General features: G+C 47.2%; 1 protein-coding gene and 1 pseudogene across 4 annotated transcripts in view; both read right to left on the reverse strand.

Annotated features, from left to right (window-relative positions):
* The window catches only part of DPF3 (double PHD fingers 3), a 291,911-nt gene extending 275,593 nt beyond the window's left edge, over positions 1–16,318 (reverse strand). For all 4 annotated transcript variants that reach the window (XR_001105013.2, XR_001105012.2, XM_012438050.2 and 1 more), the window contains exon 1: positions 16,267–16,318. Coding sequence is in view for 2 of the 4 variants with exons in the window: in XM_012438050.2 (XP_012293473.1) it covers positions 16,267–16,298 (32 nt within the window). In the remaining 2 variants the exon portion in view is untranslated. The remainder of the gene's footprint in view (positions 1–16,266) is intronic.
* On the reverse strand, positions 15,537–16,077 carry LOC135274254 (collagen, type I, alpha 1b-like; annotated as a pseudogene).
* Positions 16,319–18,395: the final 2,077 nt, after the last annotated feature.

The following is an 18,395-nucleotide window of genomic DNA, read 5'->3' on the forward strand; positions in this document are numbered from 1 at the left end:
ACAAATGACCCGCAGGATGGGGACCGATAGTATTGGGTCCTCTTCATGCAGCAGATTATAAAATAATAAAACAAGCATCCTATTACTCCAAGGATAGAAAGAGCTAGCAAGGTCTCAAAAAGGTTCTGGAATTCAGACTCATAAACCAGGCAGCCTCCATCTCTCCTCCGACCCTCGCTGGGATCTTCAGCCCCTGAGACGACAATGTCCCCCCGGTGTGCTCTGGACCGAGGAACTATGAGAACTTCCTAAATCTCACAGAACTCTACAGATTTGCGTTCATCCCTGCTACCCTGTGCATAAGTGACCTAAAATTGGATGGTTCAAATCTGTTTCCCATCCCCCAGAGACATGTGTAATTAGATAAAATGAGGACAGAATATGTATAAGTACCTGTTATACTGGGATGGCTGCTCAGAGAGAAAATAAGCACCAGGAACCGGACAGCCCTGTGTCACCCTCTGTCCTGAACCGGGATTGAGGGAGACTTACCTTTGTGAGTAGGTTGTTAATGCAGTATGTCCTTTCTGAGTTAACGAGTATTTTTCTACAATTCTGTTCCTGCAGCCCATATTTGCACACCATCAGCATTTTCTCTGGCTTTCCAAGTTTGAAGAATGTCATCCGGACCAGGATTTGAACTGAAACTTGACTCTGGGAGTCCATTTCCACCTTGGGACTTCCTCTTCCTCCTTCAGGCTTCTTCATGGGGGTACCCTCTTCCCAAAAGCCCCCACACAGAATTATTGGGAGGGTGGAAAATCCATAAGAGGACATACAAAAGTTATAATGATATGCTAGTATCTTTATCTCTCTCAATACGAGAAAGGCCCTTGCATGAGCCCCCAGGACATCCTGTCGGGAGGATGAATGAAGTTCATCCTTTTTGAATGAAGTTATCTGCTATACTGGATTGGGACACTGAGTCGTAGGGAAAGTCATTCTCTCTCTAGGCTTTGATACTGTGAAAGTATACAAAAGGCATTCTCTCAAAGAAGATGCATCCAAAAACAGCCTAGGTTTCCTTCTGATCCCTTGACCCCTTCCTTCATTCACTATTTACATCTTTCTCCTTTCCCCCATGACTTGCACCTTGATCAAAAAGCCCTGAAGAGGCACAAAGGAAGGAAAGAGTGTTCTGGCCTTGTCCCCAAGGAGGGCCAACTCAAACTGGGCTAAAGCTCCATGGAGCAGACGGTAGATGTTCACCAGATCCCAGCCTTGAGTTTAAACCATTACAGTGTTTTGCATCTTCTGGTCTTCTCTATCTTAAAAACTCAAAAGCAAAAAAAGAGTCTTCCAGTATATATAAGGCTAAAGGAAATCCCACACACAGCTAAGCATAGAGGAGGATGGAATAAAAATGGAGCTGACAGTGGCTATCCATAAGCCAGAGGTTACTTACTCCCCTGAATGAAAGCAAAGCAAAGCGAAGGTCTTACTTCCCAAGACCAAAGGGGGAAATCCAAGCTTTTTAGATAAAGTGACTAAGAAACAAGAGGCTAGAATGAGCGAGGCTGCCATGTGTCATAAATGCACATCCTACATGCAAGCAAGGCCAAGCCTGTATCTGTTTCCCAACTCCTGAAATTGAAGCCTCTTAGAGAAGAATTTTGCCTTTTTCAAACTCCGGCTATCAAGGGAGAGAATGAGAAACATATGAACTTTCTAAAGTGCTAGAAGCAAATAAAGGCCGCAGAGCAGGGTGCCTGGCTGCAGGCTTCGTTTCCTCAGCTATTCCCCACGTTTCCTACATGCCTGCTAGGCTAAGTCCTAGCGATAGAAAGGCACGTGTGGCCAGGCGCGGTGGCTCATGCCTGTAATCCCAGCACTTTGGGAGGCCAAGGCAGGTAGGAATTCAAGACCAGCCTGGTCAACATAGTGAAATCCCATCTCTACTAAAAATACAAAATTAGCCGGATATAGTGGTGTGCGCCTGTAGTCCCAGCTACTCGGGAGGCTGAGATAAGAAAATCGCTTGAACCCAGGAGGCAGAGGTTGCAGTGAGCCACACCACTGCACTCCAGCCTGGGTGAAACAGAGGGAGATTTCATCTTCAAAAAAAAGAAAAGAGGCCGGGCGTGGTGGCTCAAGCCTGTAATCCCAGCACTTTGGGAGGCCGAGGCGGGTGGATCACGAGGTCAAGAGATCGAGACCATCCTGGTCAACATGGTGAAACCCCGTCTCTACTAATACAAAAAATTAGCTGGGCATGGTGGCGCGTGCCTGTAATCCCAGCTACTCAGGAGGCTGAGGCAGGAGAATTGCCTGAACCCAGGAGGCGGAGGTTGCGGTGAGCCAAGATCACGCCATTGCACTCCAGCCTGGGTAACGAGCGAAACTCCGTCTCAAAAAAAAAAAAAAAAAGAAAAGAAAAGAAAGGCACATGTGGCTACTCCCCCTCCCTTCCACGCCCTTACTGCTAACTAACCACAGTCAACTATTTCAGTAGCTGAGAGAGAAGAGTACACTCAGGACTGCGTGGCCCAGGGCAGGTGTGGTTAATTCTACCTGAGGGTCAGCAAGGGTTCCACCAGGGAGAGGAGCCACTTAAACCGCCTGGAAGATAAGTAGGCACCTATAGGTCAAGTGCACCCAGAGGCAGGGTGGAGGTGGAGAACAATCAAACCACCTGTCCTGAGGAGCCACAGCAGTTTGCTGAGACACCAGGGTAACGTATGACAGGAGCTATCTCTCTGGGCAGGAACACAGAGCACCCCACAGACTAATAAGTTCACACACATCTGTCACGCTGAGGTTCTTATCCTAGAGCCCATGGGCCTCCAGGGCATCCAAAGATGGGTTCTTCCAGGTCTCTGAGCCCCATAAAACCATAGGCAGATGTTCATACCTATATGCATATTTTTCTGGGGAGATGATCCACAACGTTCATAGAATTCTTGAAAGGGCCTGTGATTGCCAAAGAATGGTGAAAAAGAAACACGCGTCAAGACTGAGTAGCCTGCACACTAGACTGAGGTATAGAAGCCAGTTTCTCCCTGTCTGCCACCTGCATATGGCTTAGTAACCGGCAGAGCTAAAGGAATGAGAAAAGCATTCCAGAATAAGGAAATGGAAAGGAATCACCATTTGCATCACCAAAACAAAGACCTGTGCGTACTGACTGTGTGCCAGGCTCTGGGCTAGACTTTAAAAACCAATAACTCTTTCCATAAAGGCGCATGGAAGAATGTCTTCTCTGTCACCCATTCCTAGAGCCAATATTGTAAATTGGAGTCCCTAAATGTGGATTCAAGTCACCCAGGGCAATTCACTGCAGTCCCCAGATCAGGCTCAAACTTTAGCTGGCAGTTGCCTAGCAACAAGTAACCCTGAAGACACATCACCAAACCAAGATGCCAAAAAGGGCATTTTGTGGACAAGCTAGTTCTGAAACTAGCCCCCCTCATCAGTCTGTCTGTCAGGCCTCTCTGGAGCTGGTAGGGTAAGGAGTAGACTTTGCAGCCAAAGCTAGGCTGGAAGGAGAAAGATAGAAAGGTGTTGTTTTTTGGTTTTTGTTTTTCATTTTTTAAGACAGGGTCTGTTGCCCAGGCTGGAGTGCAGCGGCACAATCATGGCTCACTGCAGCCTCAACCTCTTGAGTCTGGGTGATCCTCCCACCTCAGCCTCCCAAGTAGCTGGGACTACCGGTGTGTACCACCACAACCAATTAGTTTTTCTATTTTTTGTAGAGACGGGATTTTGCCATGTTGTCCAGGCTGGCTTGAACTCCTGGGCTCAAGCGACATGCCCACCTCAGCCTCCCAAAGTGCTGGGATTACAGGTGTGAGCCACTGCACCTGGCTGGAAGGTGTTCTGATGGTTGTGTGTTTCTCACCTCTGGGGAGTTGGCATGAGAAGGGGAACTGAGGGTTAAAGGAGAAAGCAGCCTCCAGGAGAGAAGGCAATTGGTGCCTCTTCACTTCCTCTTTCAGATTATACCTATGGTTACTCTTCCAAGCAGTTGCTGAGCAGATGCCAGCCACACCTAAAGATGCATAAAGCAGCAGGAAGACTTGACTGAACCTACATCCAGTCCTTCCCTAAAGCCATCATCTTCCTGCAGCTCCAAAAACCCCACTGAACTACGTAAGGCTGGGGTGAGCAGGATGACAGGCCTCAACCTACTACTAACAGTGAAACGGGGGAAGCAGTTTTTAACCAACTCTCCAAGGCAACTCACTCCCTTACAGAGGCATGAAAGAGGCAGAGATCTCACTTTCTAAAATTCAGAGTTGTTGTGGTTTTTTTGTTTGTTTTTTGTTTTTTAAAAAATGCAAAGCTCAGAAACTCCTTAAGCTAAGAGTCAGGTGAGACTGGGTTTCCCAAGACAAAGTTTCCAATCCAAACCATCACAGGCCAATATCCCAGGCCAACACTGGGTAGTCTCCCTATGGACAGTGGGAAGCCTGGGAAGAAGGCCTTCTTCGGAATCCACAATCCATTCTCTGGAACGGTCTTCGGGGTAGTAGGAAAAGGGGCAAATAAATAAATATATCAGTCTGGAGGCGATTCGGGAAGAACAAATGTGAAGTCAAACAACAAATAAGGCGGATATAAATCCAAATAAAATATTAAAATCATTAAAGGGCTGCTGCTCCCTGAAGATTGGGAAAAATGAAGAGAGTTAATTAAAAGCAATCTCCATGCACTGCTGAGCCGGCCAGCCCTGATAAATCAACAGCTGGGGCTGCTGTGGAAGGCAGGCAAGGGGCTTCAGGAGGGGGTGGGCCGGCCGGGGGAAGGAGGTCTGCCACTGAGACGGCTGTGATGGCAAATTGTACACAGTGACTTAAGTTTCATGTTTTATTAAATATTTTATGACCACTGAATAAAGTTATTCTTTGGAGAGAGAGAAAATGATCGGCTGGGTAAGTGAAGCGGGGGATGATAAGGATGAAGAGGTATTGTTTGACTCAAACAATGTGACTGTGACGTCAGCACCTCTGATACTGTCCCCAGATGCTGAAGCTTTTGGCATTTTTTCTCTCTACCTGATCTGCAAAGGTAGATGTGTCTTCATCTTCTAAAATCTCTCTACAAAACTTGGGTTATGTTTATTTGGGGGACCAAAGAAGGCCATGCAGAGTCAGGGAAAGTAATGAAGAGGAAGAGCAGATAGAAAAGACCTTCAGAACTGGCATTGCTGATCCACGCCAGACTTTTAACACAAATCTAAAAGGTCAGCAGAAATGGTGGGAACTCTCTTTTTTCGTTCTTTCTTTACTTCTTTTCTTCTCCCTTTTTTCTGCAGCTACTTTTTGTGTTTAAAATGAAAAAGAGCTCCAAAATTTGGGGCTCAATCTCAGTCAAAAGCCAGCTATTTCAGAAGCGTTAGAAGAACAGGCCCTTCTCTATTCTAAGGGAAACCCTCCCTCCAGTTCTTCCTTGATGAAAATATAATCAAGAGAAATGATTGGGGGAAAGTGGTTTTTTTTTTCTCCTCCATAGAACTGGGATTGGAAGGGGAGTGTGTGCATGGGGAAACATAAGGAATTATGCATTTGGATATGCATTTTAATTAGGTGGACAGAAGCAGCCGCCTGTTAATTTTTCTTGCTTGTTTCCACTTAGCATTCATCACAGGCAGAACCACCATAGAGCGCTCCCACGATAATAGATGGTTCTGCATTGGCTAAGTCCTCAGGGAAAATAATTAGCAGGAGAGAATATATTCTCTCCACTCCCACTGCCCCATCCACCCTGCCCTCCCCACATCACCAGCACCACATTGCCTCCCCTCTCCCCACTCCCCTCGCCTATATGGTTTTCCTAGGAAAAGCCTGGGGCAGCAGTCAGCCTCCTGGTTTGCTAGCGCTTACTTTGCCCTGCCAAAAAACAAGGGTCTAGAAGAAACAGACAGATCAGAAGTCTCTATTGGAGTGGAAGCTCCTCTGTGTAGGGAGGGAGGCAGACGACTATGCTGATTCGTTCTCAGGGGCAGGCAGGCAATCCGTGTTGGTTACAGGATGAAGGAACTCCAAAGAGTTCTTACTGCGCTCAACTGGCAGTCAAAGATGTGTCGAGAGTTGCTGTTGAGGACAGTAGGAGTAGGGATGATGTTTTTTGCTTAATTTGCTCTTGTAAAGGAAAGTTGCTGGGTCAAGTGCAGTGGTTTGCACCTGTAATCCCAGCATTTTGGGAGGCTCAGATGAGAGGATCGCTTCAGGCCAGAAGTTCAAGACCAGCCTGGGCAGTACAGTGAGTCCCCCATCTCTATAAATAATTTAGAAATTAGGTGTGGCAGTACACGCCTGTAGTCCCAGCTACTTGGGAAGGTGAGGTGGGAGGTCACTTGAGCCAAGGAGTTTGAGGCCACAGTGAACTGTGATCACACCACCGCACTCCAGTCTGGGTGACAGAGTGAGACCCTATCTCTAAAAATATAGAAGAGAAAAGAAAAGAAAAAAAGAAAGTTGTAGCTTTGCAGCAAGACTGAATCGGAACCATTTCCGAAGCTGGCAACCAAGACGTGTGTAACTCTGAGATCTGATCCCTACCGCAATGCTGTCTGGTCTACTTTTCTATAAAGAATCTGGCCAGGTGCAGTGGCTCATGCCCGTAATCCCAGCACTTTGGGAGGCTCAGGTGGGCAGATCAATTGAGGTCAAGAGTTCAAGACCAGCCTGGCCAACATGGTGAATCCCCATCTCTACTAAAAATACAAAAATTATCTGGGTGTGGTGGCACACGCCTTTAATCTCAGCTACTCCTGTGGCTGAAGCACAAGAATCACTTGAACCTGGGAGGTGGAGGTTGCAGTGAGCCAAGATCAAGCCACTGCACTCCAGCCTGAGTGACAGAGCAAGACTCTGTCTCAAAAAAAAAAAGAAAAAGAATCCATTTTTGCTGCTAACCGCCAATGCTCTGACCGCATTTTTGCGCTAACCGCCATGCCAAAAGCTCACCCTCCTAATTCACACGCGGATCTAAGTCCCCACCCTGCTTCCACTTCTCTATCCCTCAGTCATCTCAGTTGAAGGAGGAGCCAGAGACCAGGCGAGGACCCAAAACCCAAGTTCCCAGAAGAGTGCCCTGCTCTACCCACTACGCTTCTGCTTCCTCTGGTTTGGTGGGTGAACTCAGGTCAGGGCTGATGACCAGAAATGAAATAAGGGTTTCCCCTGTGCTCACATTCTCACTTATTTCAAACCCAGACAATGGGAAAATCCCACTGCGATCCCAGGGTTATTTACACATGGCTGGATGAGTAGGCTTTGCATTTCCTGAGAAACAATGATTAGATATGATGGGTAACGCCAGAAACATTTATTTTTGTTTTAATATTTACAATAATGTTTAATATAGTAGGTATTATTGACTCTCCAAGGAGGCCACGGTCAGCTACAGGAAACTTTTTAGTTCTCATAGTAACACCTCACATTTGCACTTTCTACCTTCTGAAATATTTCCACATCCATTATTTCATGTGGGCCACTGTGGGGAAGCCAGGCTGGGGCAGGGGAAGGGAGGAGAAGGAAGATATGAGCTCTCCCGGCTGTTTGGAAGGACAGGCCTGACTTGCTAACTCCTGCCCCTAAGCTAGCCTGCCATCACCACGCTTCTGCCCACCTCCTGTTGTCAGATGTCACACCTCCATCCACCTAGGAAGCCTTCACTCCAAGTCTCACCAGGTAACTGCTAGTGCTACAGCCCCTGGAACTACCTCAAACCCAAACCCTGAACCCCCAATCATTAGTCCCTGCCCTCCAGGGAAGGGGGATGTGAGGGGAAGGCTGGGAATGGGAGAAGTATGAGTCTCTGGGTTCCCAGTTCCCAGTACATTTATCCCAAAAAACAATGGAATGCCAGTGGAGGGAGAGGCAGAGAGGTTGAGTTCTGTAACACTATTAAGTTTGGGTTTTTGTTTATTTAGTTTATACGGTGGAGAATGTTTGTATCATCTAGAAACGTAGCCCCTATTTTTTCTTTCTTTTTTTTTTTTTTTGAGACAGGGTCTTGCTCGGTCACCCAGGCAGGAGTGCAGTGGCGTGATCACATCTCATTGCAGCCTAAACATCCTCAGCTCAAGCCATCTTTCTGCCTCAGCCTCCTGAGTAGCTGGGACCACAGGTGTGCACCGCCACACCAGGCTATTTTTTTTTTTTTTTTTTTTTTTTTTTTTTTTTTGTAGAGACTGGATCTCACAATATTGCCCAGGCTGGTTTAGAACTCCTGAGCTCAAGGGATCCTCCTGACTCAGCCTCCCAAAGTGCTAGGATTACAGGCATGAGCCTGGCCTAGTCCCTAGATTTTATAGTCCAAAAACGAAGGGGACCTAGGCATAGTGAAAACCCAAGAGAAATGAAAATGGGGACTCAGATAATTGTATGCCAATGTTCCCGGCAGCATTATTCACAACAGCCAAAAGGTAAAACACCCAAATGTTCATCAACAGGTATATTGGTAAACAAAATGTAGTCTATCCATTCAATGGCCATAGAAAGGAATAAAGTTCTGACTATGCTACAACACAGATGAACAAACACTGAAGACATTATGCTAAGTGAAATAAGCCAGACACAGAAGAACAAATATTGTATGATTCCCTTACATGGGATGCTAAGAATGCAGAATGGTGGTTCCCAGAGACGGTAGGAAGCAGGAGACGGAACGGTATACTTTCATGGATATAAAGTTTCTCTCTGGGATGATGAACAGGGTCTGGGTGGCTGGGCGCCGTGGCTCATGCCTGTAATCCCAGGACTTTGGGAGGCTGAAGAGGGTGAATCACCTGAGATCAGGAGTTTGAGACCAGCCTGGCCAACATGGTGAAACCTCGTCTCTACTAAAAATACAAAAATTAGCTGGGCATGATGGGGCATGCCTGTAGTCCCAGCTACTCAGGAGACTGAGACAAGAGAATCACTTGAATCTGGGAGGCGGAGGTTGCAGTGAGCAAAAATCACATCACTGCACTCAAGCCTGGGTGACAAACCGAGACTTCATCTTAAAAAAAAAAAAAAAAAAGGAGGCTGGACACAGTAGCTCATGTCTGTAATCCCAGCACTTTGGGAGGCCAAGGCAGATAGATCACCTGAGGTCAGAAGTTCGAGACCAGTCTGGCCAACATGGTGAAACCCCATCCCTACTAAAAATACAAAATTAGCCAGGTGTGGTGGCACATTCCTGCAATCCCAGCTACTCAGGAGGCTGAGGCAGGAGAACTGCTTGAACTAGGGAGGCAGAGCTTGCAGCGAGCTGAGATGGCACCACTGCACTCCAGCCTGAGCAAAAAGCAACACTCTGTCTCAAAAAGAAAAAGAGAGAGAGAAAGAAAGAAAAGGGTCTGAAAACTGATGGTGGCAATGGTTACATGAGATGGGCGGATTGCTTGGGGCCAGGATTTCAAGACCAGCCTGAGCAACATAGTGAGACCTCCATCTCTGCTAAAGATTAAAAATAAATGTGCTTAATGCCACTGAACTGCACACTTTAAAATGGCTAAAATGGTGCATTGTATGTTATATATACTCTACTTAAAAAATATAAAAAATTACCTGGGTGTGGTGGTGTGTGCCTGTAATCCCAGCTACTCGGGAGGCTGAGGCATGAGAATCACTTGAACGTAGGAAGTGGAGATTGCAGTGAGCTGAGATTGCGCCACAGCACTCCAGCCTGGCAGCAGAGCAAGACTCCATAAAAAAATAAATAAATAAGACAGAAAGATAGACAGAAATAAAAAGAAAGAAAGAGAGAGAGAAAAAAGAAAAGAGAAAGAGAGAGAGAGAGAGAGAAACTGTGGAAATCTCCAGTCTTACAAGTTCTCTTTAGAGCCACACTTTAAAAATAAGAAAGAATCAGAACTCTGGCCCCTAACTGTCCTCCTGTCCTAACTTACCATAATAAGAGCCAGGAAGCCGTTGGCTTGAAAAGAAATTTGGGAATCAAAGTGCATCACTGTCATAAAGACAAGGAATATGCCGCTCAAAGAAGTTCTGTGTCTGAGATCACAAGCTAGTTGCCTGTAGCTCTGGAAGCAGAACTCAAGTCTTGGGATTCCTCTCCCAGGGCTTTTTCTCTCCATTACTCTGAAGTCACTAAGGCTACAAAAAACAAAAATCAGCCACTGGTGAGAAATGAACATGGAAGAGGAAAAGAGGTTGAGACGGGTTTCATCCATAGCAGGTGAAAGTGTGAAGACGGGAAAAACTTTCTGGTGGAGCTTCCAATTGCAGATAATTCAAACAGCAGATTTTCAAGGTGAATAACAACTAAAAAAAACCTTTTCACAGCAACCTGAGATGACCACAGTCCCCAGATTCAGAGAGGGAGGAGAGGGTGCAAAGGGGGGTTAGACATGTGCCAGCATTGTTCTGCAGGCTAGGAACTGAGGCCTGGTTGGTGAGGACTCAATGTGGGCTATTTGAACCCCATTATTAGGAGCTCTGAGCCTAATCCCCTCACCCTAAATTTTAGCGTCCTAAATTTTAGGGTCTAAAATTTAGACCCTTGCCCCTAAATTTTAGTGTCCTCAGGGATTCTCTCCCTTCCCTTGCCACTGTCTGCCACACTAATATTCACAAACACACAACCTAGAAATTCTCCAGTCTGCTCCTCTTCCCCCTGCCCCACCAACACCTCCTAACCACTGCTTTTAAAACTCTAATGCAAATCACAGGCTTCAAAAACCTTCCCTCAGTGACAGTTTTATGATGCTAGCTCCATTCATCCATATGGTTTGACAGACTGTGAAACACCAGTAACCGGACCAATAAGAAAAACAAATTACAAAAACACTACAACACCTCATCTCTCCCCAGTCACTCAAACAACTAGAAAACTTCGGAATTTGCAATGGATCATACTAGGCAGTCTCTCTTGCAGTTCAACAATAATCTTTGCAGAGTTGCAGACCACATAGTGGTTTTATCCACTCCTCCGTCCTCCCCCTACCCTAGGCCACTCTCTATCTTTCCTTGTTAAATACCCTCATATTTAAAGACCATTTAAAATTAGGGCTTATATAACACCCCTGTTGGGTCGTGGCTGGGCAAAAAATATTTCAGTGGTTGTGGGATTTTTTTGGCCAGAGATTTGCCACATTTGGCTACATTCCTGTTTTCTAGTGACTTTCAAAACACTCAAAAACCACAAAAGTTACTTTGCAGAGGTTGGGATAATAAACAGGCCTGGATGCTGGTGCCTTTTTATGACCCAGCCCCCATGGCCACTGCTGTCAGCATAGCTGCCTTAGAAAACCAAAACATCAGCCTCAGTTTCCATTCTTTTTCCGGTGCATGCTCAAAACAAAACATGCTGACCATGGCATTTTATTTTTTGCATTGATCTGAACAGATGGCTCTGAAACAGCTTTAGACGTTGTGGTCTTTTTCAGATGTATCCAAATTCCAGCTACCTGCATGATTCCAAAAAGAGGCGGATGAGGAGTCTCCAACTCAGTTGTCTCTGAATTCAAGCCCACCTTAAGGGACTGAGCAGCTCGCATTCAACCCGCAGTCTCCGATGTCTCCCAGGAGGCCTGCAGGCCAGGCTATTTTCAGAGGTTTACCCTGTGACAATGCCTCCACTTGGGTTCGCGCAGACATTAATCTCCATCATAGGTGTCTCATCAAAAGCAGACATTTATCCCACTGAAAAAATAACGCGTGCTAATGAGGTTTGGAGAATTTAGGGCTTCTTTATAGTGGCAAGCAGAAGCAGATAGAGAACAGGTTCTTGGGAATCTGTTGGCTTACAACGTCTGAGGGTCCTTTTTCATAAGAGGCTAAAGCCATGTCCATAAAAGGCAGCAAGTTCACAAAGTCCCGGCCTCAATGCTGTCTACTTAGTACCTACCCACATCCCCCAACCCCACCAGAAAGAGCTAAGAGGAGATTAGAACCAGGAATGTGACCCCCACCCCTTCCCTCTGATATCTAAACTGAGTGCCACAGCAAGAGTGAGGTCTGGCTTCTAACTTTCACGTGCACAAAACCACTTTAGATTAGAATACACTAACACAGATCATGGAATGTACAAAGAAATCTAGATTTGAGGTTCATCTACACACATGACCTGCTGTTTGACTTGGCTAAGTAAATTTATTTTCTTCTCCCAGAGTTGTGTTCTTAATAACAAAACAGGGATACAAACATATACCTCAAGCAAGGTTAATTGCTTACAAAAGAAAGTTTTAATACAATTACATATATATGTGTGTTCCCAGTTATAAGCATGACAAAATAGTTTACTAGTCTCTTTATAAATAATTACTTACGGTAAAGCCCTGTTGGCTTATGTGGAATTTAATAATAATAATAGTTACTTTGTTTCTAAGTAGCCAGTTACAATAATAGATATATATGTGTATAATCAAGTCTGGCAGAAGGTGGCAGACATTCTCAGTTAAATGCATAGCAACCAGGGTTTTGATAACTTAATAAAAGAGTAAGTTGTTTAAAGGACTGATTGCGGATTTGGGGAAAAGTGGCTTATCTGAATAGAATATTAAGATTCAAATTTATATTAAAAGCATTACATGGCCAGATCCAGTGGCTCACACCTGTAGTCTCAGCACTTTGGGAAGCCAAGGTGAGCAGATCACTTGAGGCCAGGAGTTTGAGACCAGCTGGCTAACATGGAGAAACTCCATCGCCACTAAAAAAACACAAAAACTAGCCAAGTGTAGTGGTGCGCACCTGTAATCCCAGCTACTCTGGAGGCCGAGGCACAAGAATGGCTTGAACCCTGGAGGCGGAGGTTGCAGTGAGCCAAGATAGTGACACCCAACCTAGAAATTCTCCAGTCACCCTGCCTCAAAATAATAATAATAAAAGCATTATGTTTCCCAGGTATGGAGAAATCAACCAGAATGTGACTAACTTACACGCAGGCCTTTATCAAATCCATGTTTGTGTTACCTGCATGTGTTTACTTCACTACATGGGCTGTATCTTGCTTGTAGATGTAAGAAATGAGGGTAACTCTCATACATCTTTCCTCAGACAATGTAGCTGCTAAATTAAATAGCATGTAATACACATTTACACATCATACATGTCCACCAGTGCTTTTGAATTCTATTTGTCCAGATGTGACTGCTTGGTTGTGGGGGCCACCTGCCGTGTCCCCTTTGTGATCTGATCAGTGCAGGCGGCTCCTATTTCTGCCTCTAACACCCTGTTGGGCAGTAATAAGATGTTAAAGGCGACAACAGAGAGAGAAGCCAGGCTGTCAGCTTCAGAGAGGAAGGGGGTGAAGGGTACAACAAGGAAGAAAGAGAAAGGGAGTTGAGGGGAGATCAAAGACCGGCAGGAAGAAAGCCAAATTGCTAAGAGAGGAGATGTGGCTTCAGGAGCTTGGGACCCTAAGGAAAACCCCAAAGCAATAAGATTCAAAATGTGCCATCCCATCACCCCAGCTAATTGAATTATTGAATGTCCCACATGGAAAAAGCTAGTACAGTGAAAAATAGCCCAGACTCAGTGTAGGCAGAGCCCTGCATAGGTGCTGCTGGAAACCTGAGCTTATTTCTTCCCAACACATTAACTACCATCACTTTAACCCCTCATCCTGAGGAAACCTTTGTGTGACCATTTTCTGTAGGGGGCGTTGGTGGTGTTGGCTTTTTTTTTTTTAAGGAGGGAAGAGAGAGACTCTGAACGCACACAGAGAAAATGCTAATGTCGTTCAGCTCTGTTTCATTGTCAGGAGGGACACATGAGGATAAAAACATAGCTCTCCAAACCATTCTCCCCGCTCCCCCTCCTCCCTGCACCCCCACCATCCCTTCGGCTTGACGTGTCTCTGTACTTTGTTCTAATTTATCCCATGCATAATTTATTCACATGTGTATTGTTTCCTGATCAGCAACTTTTAAAAACAAATGAAATATATAAGATGTTTTATTAATCAAGTTATTAAAAAATAATAATAATAAAGGCAGATGGTGTCCGTCTCCCAATAACAACGTGTGTGCTTCCGCATTAGGAGTTGTTAAAAACTGACCAGGCTACGAGTGGCTTGGCGGCTCCGGGGTATTGTTTACACCCCTTTACCCCCAGGGAAATGGGCCGGGAAACAGAAAGAAATGGCTAATTATAAATGACCACTCAACTCCCACCTAGAAAAAGCAAGCAGGGGCGTTGTGTGTATGCTGATGTGTGTATGTGTGTGGCGACACAATTACAAATACATCACATTGCAACTGTTTCTAATTATACAAAGTACAATTCAGAACTAATTCCATTAACCAGCCGGGATTCCGCCACCCTCTTTACCGCCTGTCCCTTCCCCAACCCTTAACCTCACCCTACACAGACTCCCTCCCCAAACACGCACCCTGCTGTGATCCAAAAAAACCCTGGAGCGAGCAGGGGAACCCTGAAGCTTAGGGATACTGCGCCCGCCCGCGCGAAAGCGGGCTCCCGGGTAACTAGGGTACGGCTTTCCCAGTAGGAAACAAACCTGGCGCACATGTGAAATAGATTCTCTAACTTGAGTTTACCAGATGGCATCAGCCCGGTTATGTGATTTCGGTTGGAAATGGGGAAACTGCAAATCAGTTGTGGGTTCGGTAGAAACAGCATCAGCGGTGTTGCAGCGAAAGCAACCGGGAGCGAGGATGCGGCGAAGTTACGCCCATTTATTCTGCCATAAAACATTTTCTTTCTTGGGTGAAACGCTGTGGCGTTCAAGTGCAGCGTTATCCGAGCTTCCGAGCCAGAACTGAAGCCAGGAGCTCCTACCTGATCAGCCTCAGCTTCCAACGTCCTCTTAACGTCAGCTTTCATATAAATATATTTGAAACCTGGGGCATTCCTACCCCTTTCCTTATTTCTAGTGGGCGATGAGCTGGTGCAAACACGTCCGATTCTCCCCGTGCATTCCATTGCGTTAGAACCCCCCCTACCGCCCCCCAGAGCGAACCTGGTTTTCAACTCCAGGAGTAGCCAGGGGTAAGGACGTAGATGCGCTGAATTAAAGGAACCAGGGTCTACCGTGGCCACGCACCAGCGAGAATTCGGCATGAACCGCCCCCCACCCGGCCCGCACCTCCCTCTCCCCCTTCGCCTGCGGCTTCGTCCGGGCGGGGAGGTCCTGGTCGAAGGGGCGCGGACCCCGAGCCCACCTCGGATACGGAGGGAGCCACCCTCTGCCGACAGCACCCAATAGCACCCCTTTCAGAGCGACACTAGTTTTCCGAGGCCACCCCTGGCTCCGCGATCGCGAGCGGACTTGGCCGCTTAACAGTCCGACTGGAAGAAAGGAAGGAAGGAAGCCAGGATGAAAAGGAGGAGGAAGGCGGGCAGGCAGAAACTGGCTGTTGGACCCGCGGCTGGCCGCCGCGAGTCCTCGCCCGGCCCGCCCCACTCTGTCCAGGATCTGGGCAAGCGCTCAAAGTCTCCCCGAGGCGGCCAGAGGCACCTGCCCCTCGCCCAGCCGGGAGCAGACGCTGCCCCTGGGCCAGAAGCCCCAAACCGCCTCTCTGCCCGCCTCGGCGCCTCACCCAGAGGTGGCGAGAACACCATTCATAAGACCTGCGGCTTCCCTGCCTCCAAATCCGCCCCAAGTTAACCCGAGTCGTTAATCCACTACAGCCAGTTCGCTCGCAAACACACGCAGACACACGCGCGATCGCCCGGAGCGCCTCCGAGATCCGGGGACTGCCGGGGAAAGCCCGGGGCGACCACCTGGGCCCCAGCACGTCCGAGACCCGCCGCTTCCCCTGCAGTGCTCCCAACTCCGGAAGGTTTGCACAAACTCCCCGCGAGCGATCGGAAGGCGGAGAGCGCCCTGCAAACTCTGGAGCCGCCGCGGTCCGTCCGCTGGACCCCGCCGACCGAGCAGCGGGGCGGGGGCCGCGGGCTCGGGGGCGCGGGGCTCGGCCAAGTGCACCGAGGCGGCCCCTGCCTGGTGCTCGCCCCCCGCCCGGCCGCCCCGGGAGCCGCGCTCACTGCCCGCGAGGCGGGGGACTCCGGGGACCGCGCAGTCCCCGAGCTGCCGCGACCCCCTTGCTGTAGAGCGCTCGAGCGCCCGGCTGCTCCGCCGGCCACCCCTCGCTCTCGCTCGCTCTCGCTCTCTCTGCATTTAGCCGAACACAAATGTTAACAATTTTCTTCTTGTTAATTGCATCTCCTGACGTTTCTGCGCTTTGGGGGAAAAAAAGAAGATGAAGAAGTAAGAACTGAAAGAAGAGAGAAGCCCCGCCGCGGCTGGAGGCGCCTGCAAGCGCGATGCACTGGCAGCGCTCGCCACGCAGAAGGCGCCTTTTTTTTCATATTGAAACCACGCGTAATATGTACATTTTTTAGTCTTACTTACGCTTTCAGGGGGTTGTGAATGACAGTCGCCATTTTGCTACAATGTAACAGAATATTGTCTGTCTCAGAGTTCTAAAGGTTCGCTCAGGGGAAGCGACGGACCAATCAGAGCGCGGGATACCGGCCCGCCGGCCAATCGGCGCAGCTGGTCGCCAGGTGGGCGGGGCCTGCACGGTGGTAGTTATTAGGGGAGCTGTCAAAGCCCAGAGGTCACTCCCTTTTGTAGAGCCCGAGAGCAAGCAGGTCTTAAAGGGGCAGTACCGCGCTGGCAGCTCCTTTTCGGGTTGGAGAAAGTGGAGACGCACGGGAAAGTATTACAGTTTGGTTTAACTCCCTACTCTTCTAAATGACTGCAGAGAGTTTGCACTCTTGGACAGAAATATTTAAATATTGCCAGCAAACCACTGAATCCCATTCATTAGCTTTTGGCTTTGCGTATCAACGTTTTTAATCCCCCAAAGGGTAAATCCCCGTGTTTCAGTACAAAAGTTGGAAGACTGCCGTTTCGTGTAACAAATTACTACACGTGCTCTGCCGTTTGCTAATGCTCTGGGTCCTGCGGCTTTTTAATATTCTTATTCCCGAAGTGTTCTCTTTTTCTCGGCCACCTTCCTCTCTCGCTTCTCGGAACTGCCGCTGCTGTTCCTGGCGACTCCAGGACAGCAACTCACCCTCCCCCTGGAATGTCTCATTGTCAGGCTCGCTCCCTTCTGCAGGCAGGACTTTCCTTACGCAGTGCACAGGGATCACTCTGCGCGGTCCCCCGCTACCACCCCTACTGTTCTCCCCTCCCTACGCCAGAAACTTCCAAAATGCTCAGATTCCTGCTCGCTTGTGGGACCTGGCGCTCTGACCTTTAGGCTTAGGAGTAGGGAGGACTTAAGGCAACCTTTGGAAACTTTCTGCTACTAGGAAGCAAGTGCCTAGGCAGAAGTTGTAGAACCTGGACTGGGTGTTGTCAGAGTCCCTTTAGAGGAGTGGCACACGCGATTCTGGCGTCACCTTTCACTACCTAGATAGAAGGTGGAAAGAATTTGCTAATGAATAATCTGATGTGACCCGAGGCGTCCAGAGAGTCTATGTCTGCTTCAAGTCAGTGTGAACTCTTCACTGGCGAGCCCCTGACAAAATTGGGAGACTTCTGCGAAGTCAGGTTTCCACTGGGCACCAGAAAGCTCTGGGTGGATGAAATCACATTAAATCGCGAATAAGGCAGGGGCCTCGTTAGCATACAGAAGTCTGGCTACCATTCCAAAGCTGTTTAATCAGGTCAAATAGCTAAGATAGTGGGGGAGGGGCGACAAGGGGAGAGAAGTTGCCAAATTGCCAGTTCTTCAAAGCTATGCCCTCTCACTTCCTTTTGATTCTCTCAAGACAATGAATAAAACAAAATAAACATTCCAGAATTTTAAGAGTTCAAACTACATACACTATTAGATTTACAGATAAACAGAACATGGCCGAATCGCTGTAATAGATTTGACATCTTTAACTCCTCTCCATGTAATAAGCAGAATCAAGTTCTAGAGATTCTTTCATAAATTCTTTGCAGAGCATCTTGGCAGAGATTACAGTTATCTCCTTTTTCCAAAATTAAAGTTTGAAAAATCCTTACTAGTTTGGCAAGGGATTGGTTCAAAAGCCTCTGCTTTGCCTTAGGTGGGCCTTGATATCATTAAAAAGCAAGCTCTATATTCTGACTCAAGAAGTATGAGTTTGAAGTATCAGTCAGAACCGCTACCAACCTCTTTGAGGTATCAAAGACACAACAATTCAGATGGAAGAGGACAACATATTTTCAAATGTGCAGCCTGATAAAGGAAGTAGGAAATGCAGAGCCTGCCCTGAACAAGATTTACAATTTAATGAGGAAAGAGAGGAAAAACAAATTTACATTACGTATTAAAGAAAACACATACTCTAAGCATGAACATATCATTAATTGTGTTAAGGCCTGGATGCGGAAACCAGCCTAATCTCTAACTATCTGACAAACTTGAAAATGTCAGATCAGATTTATTGACTGAATTGGAAAATAGTGAATTAAAGACAGTACTTTAAAAAAAAAAAAAAGAATACCCTTGCTTTTTGTAACCCAGGAGAATGTCATTTTAACTCTATCAATACAGT

Source organism: Aotus nancymaae, unplaced genomic scaffold, assembly GCF_030222135.1.
Source record: "Aotus nancymaae isolate 86718 unplaced genomic scaffold, 86718_ANA_hifiasm-v0.15.2.pri h1tg000011l, whole genome shotgun sequence".
NCBI classification, from domain to species: domain Eukaryota; kingdom Metazoa; phylum Chordata; class Mammalia; order Primates; family Aotidae; genus Aotus; species Aotus nancymaae.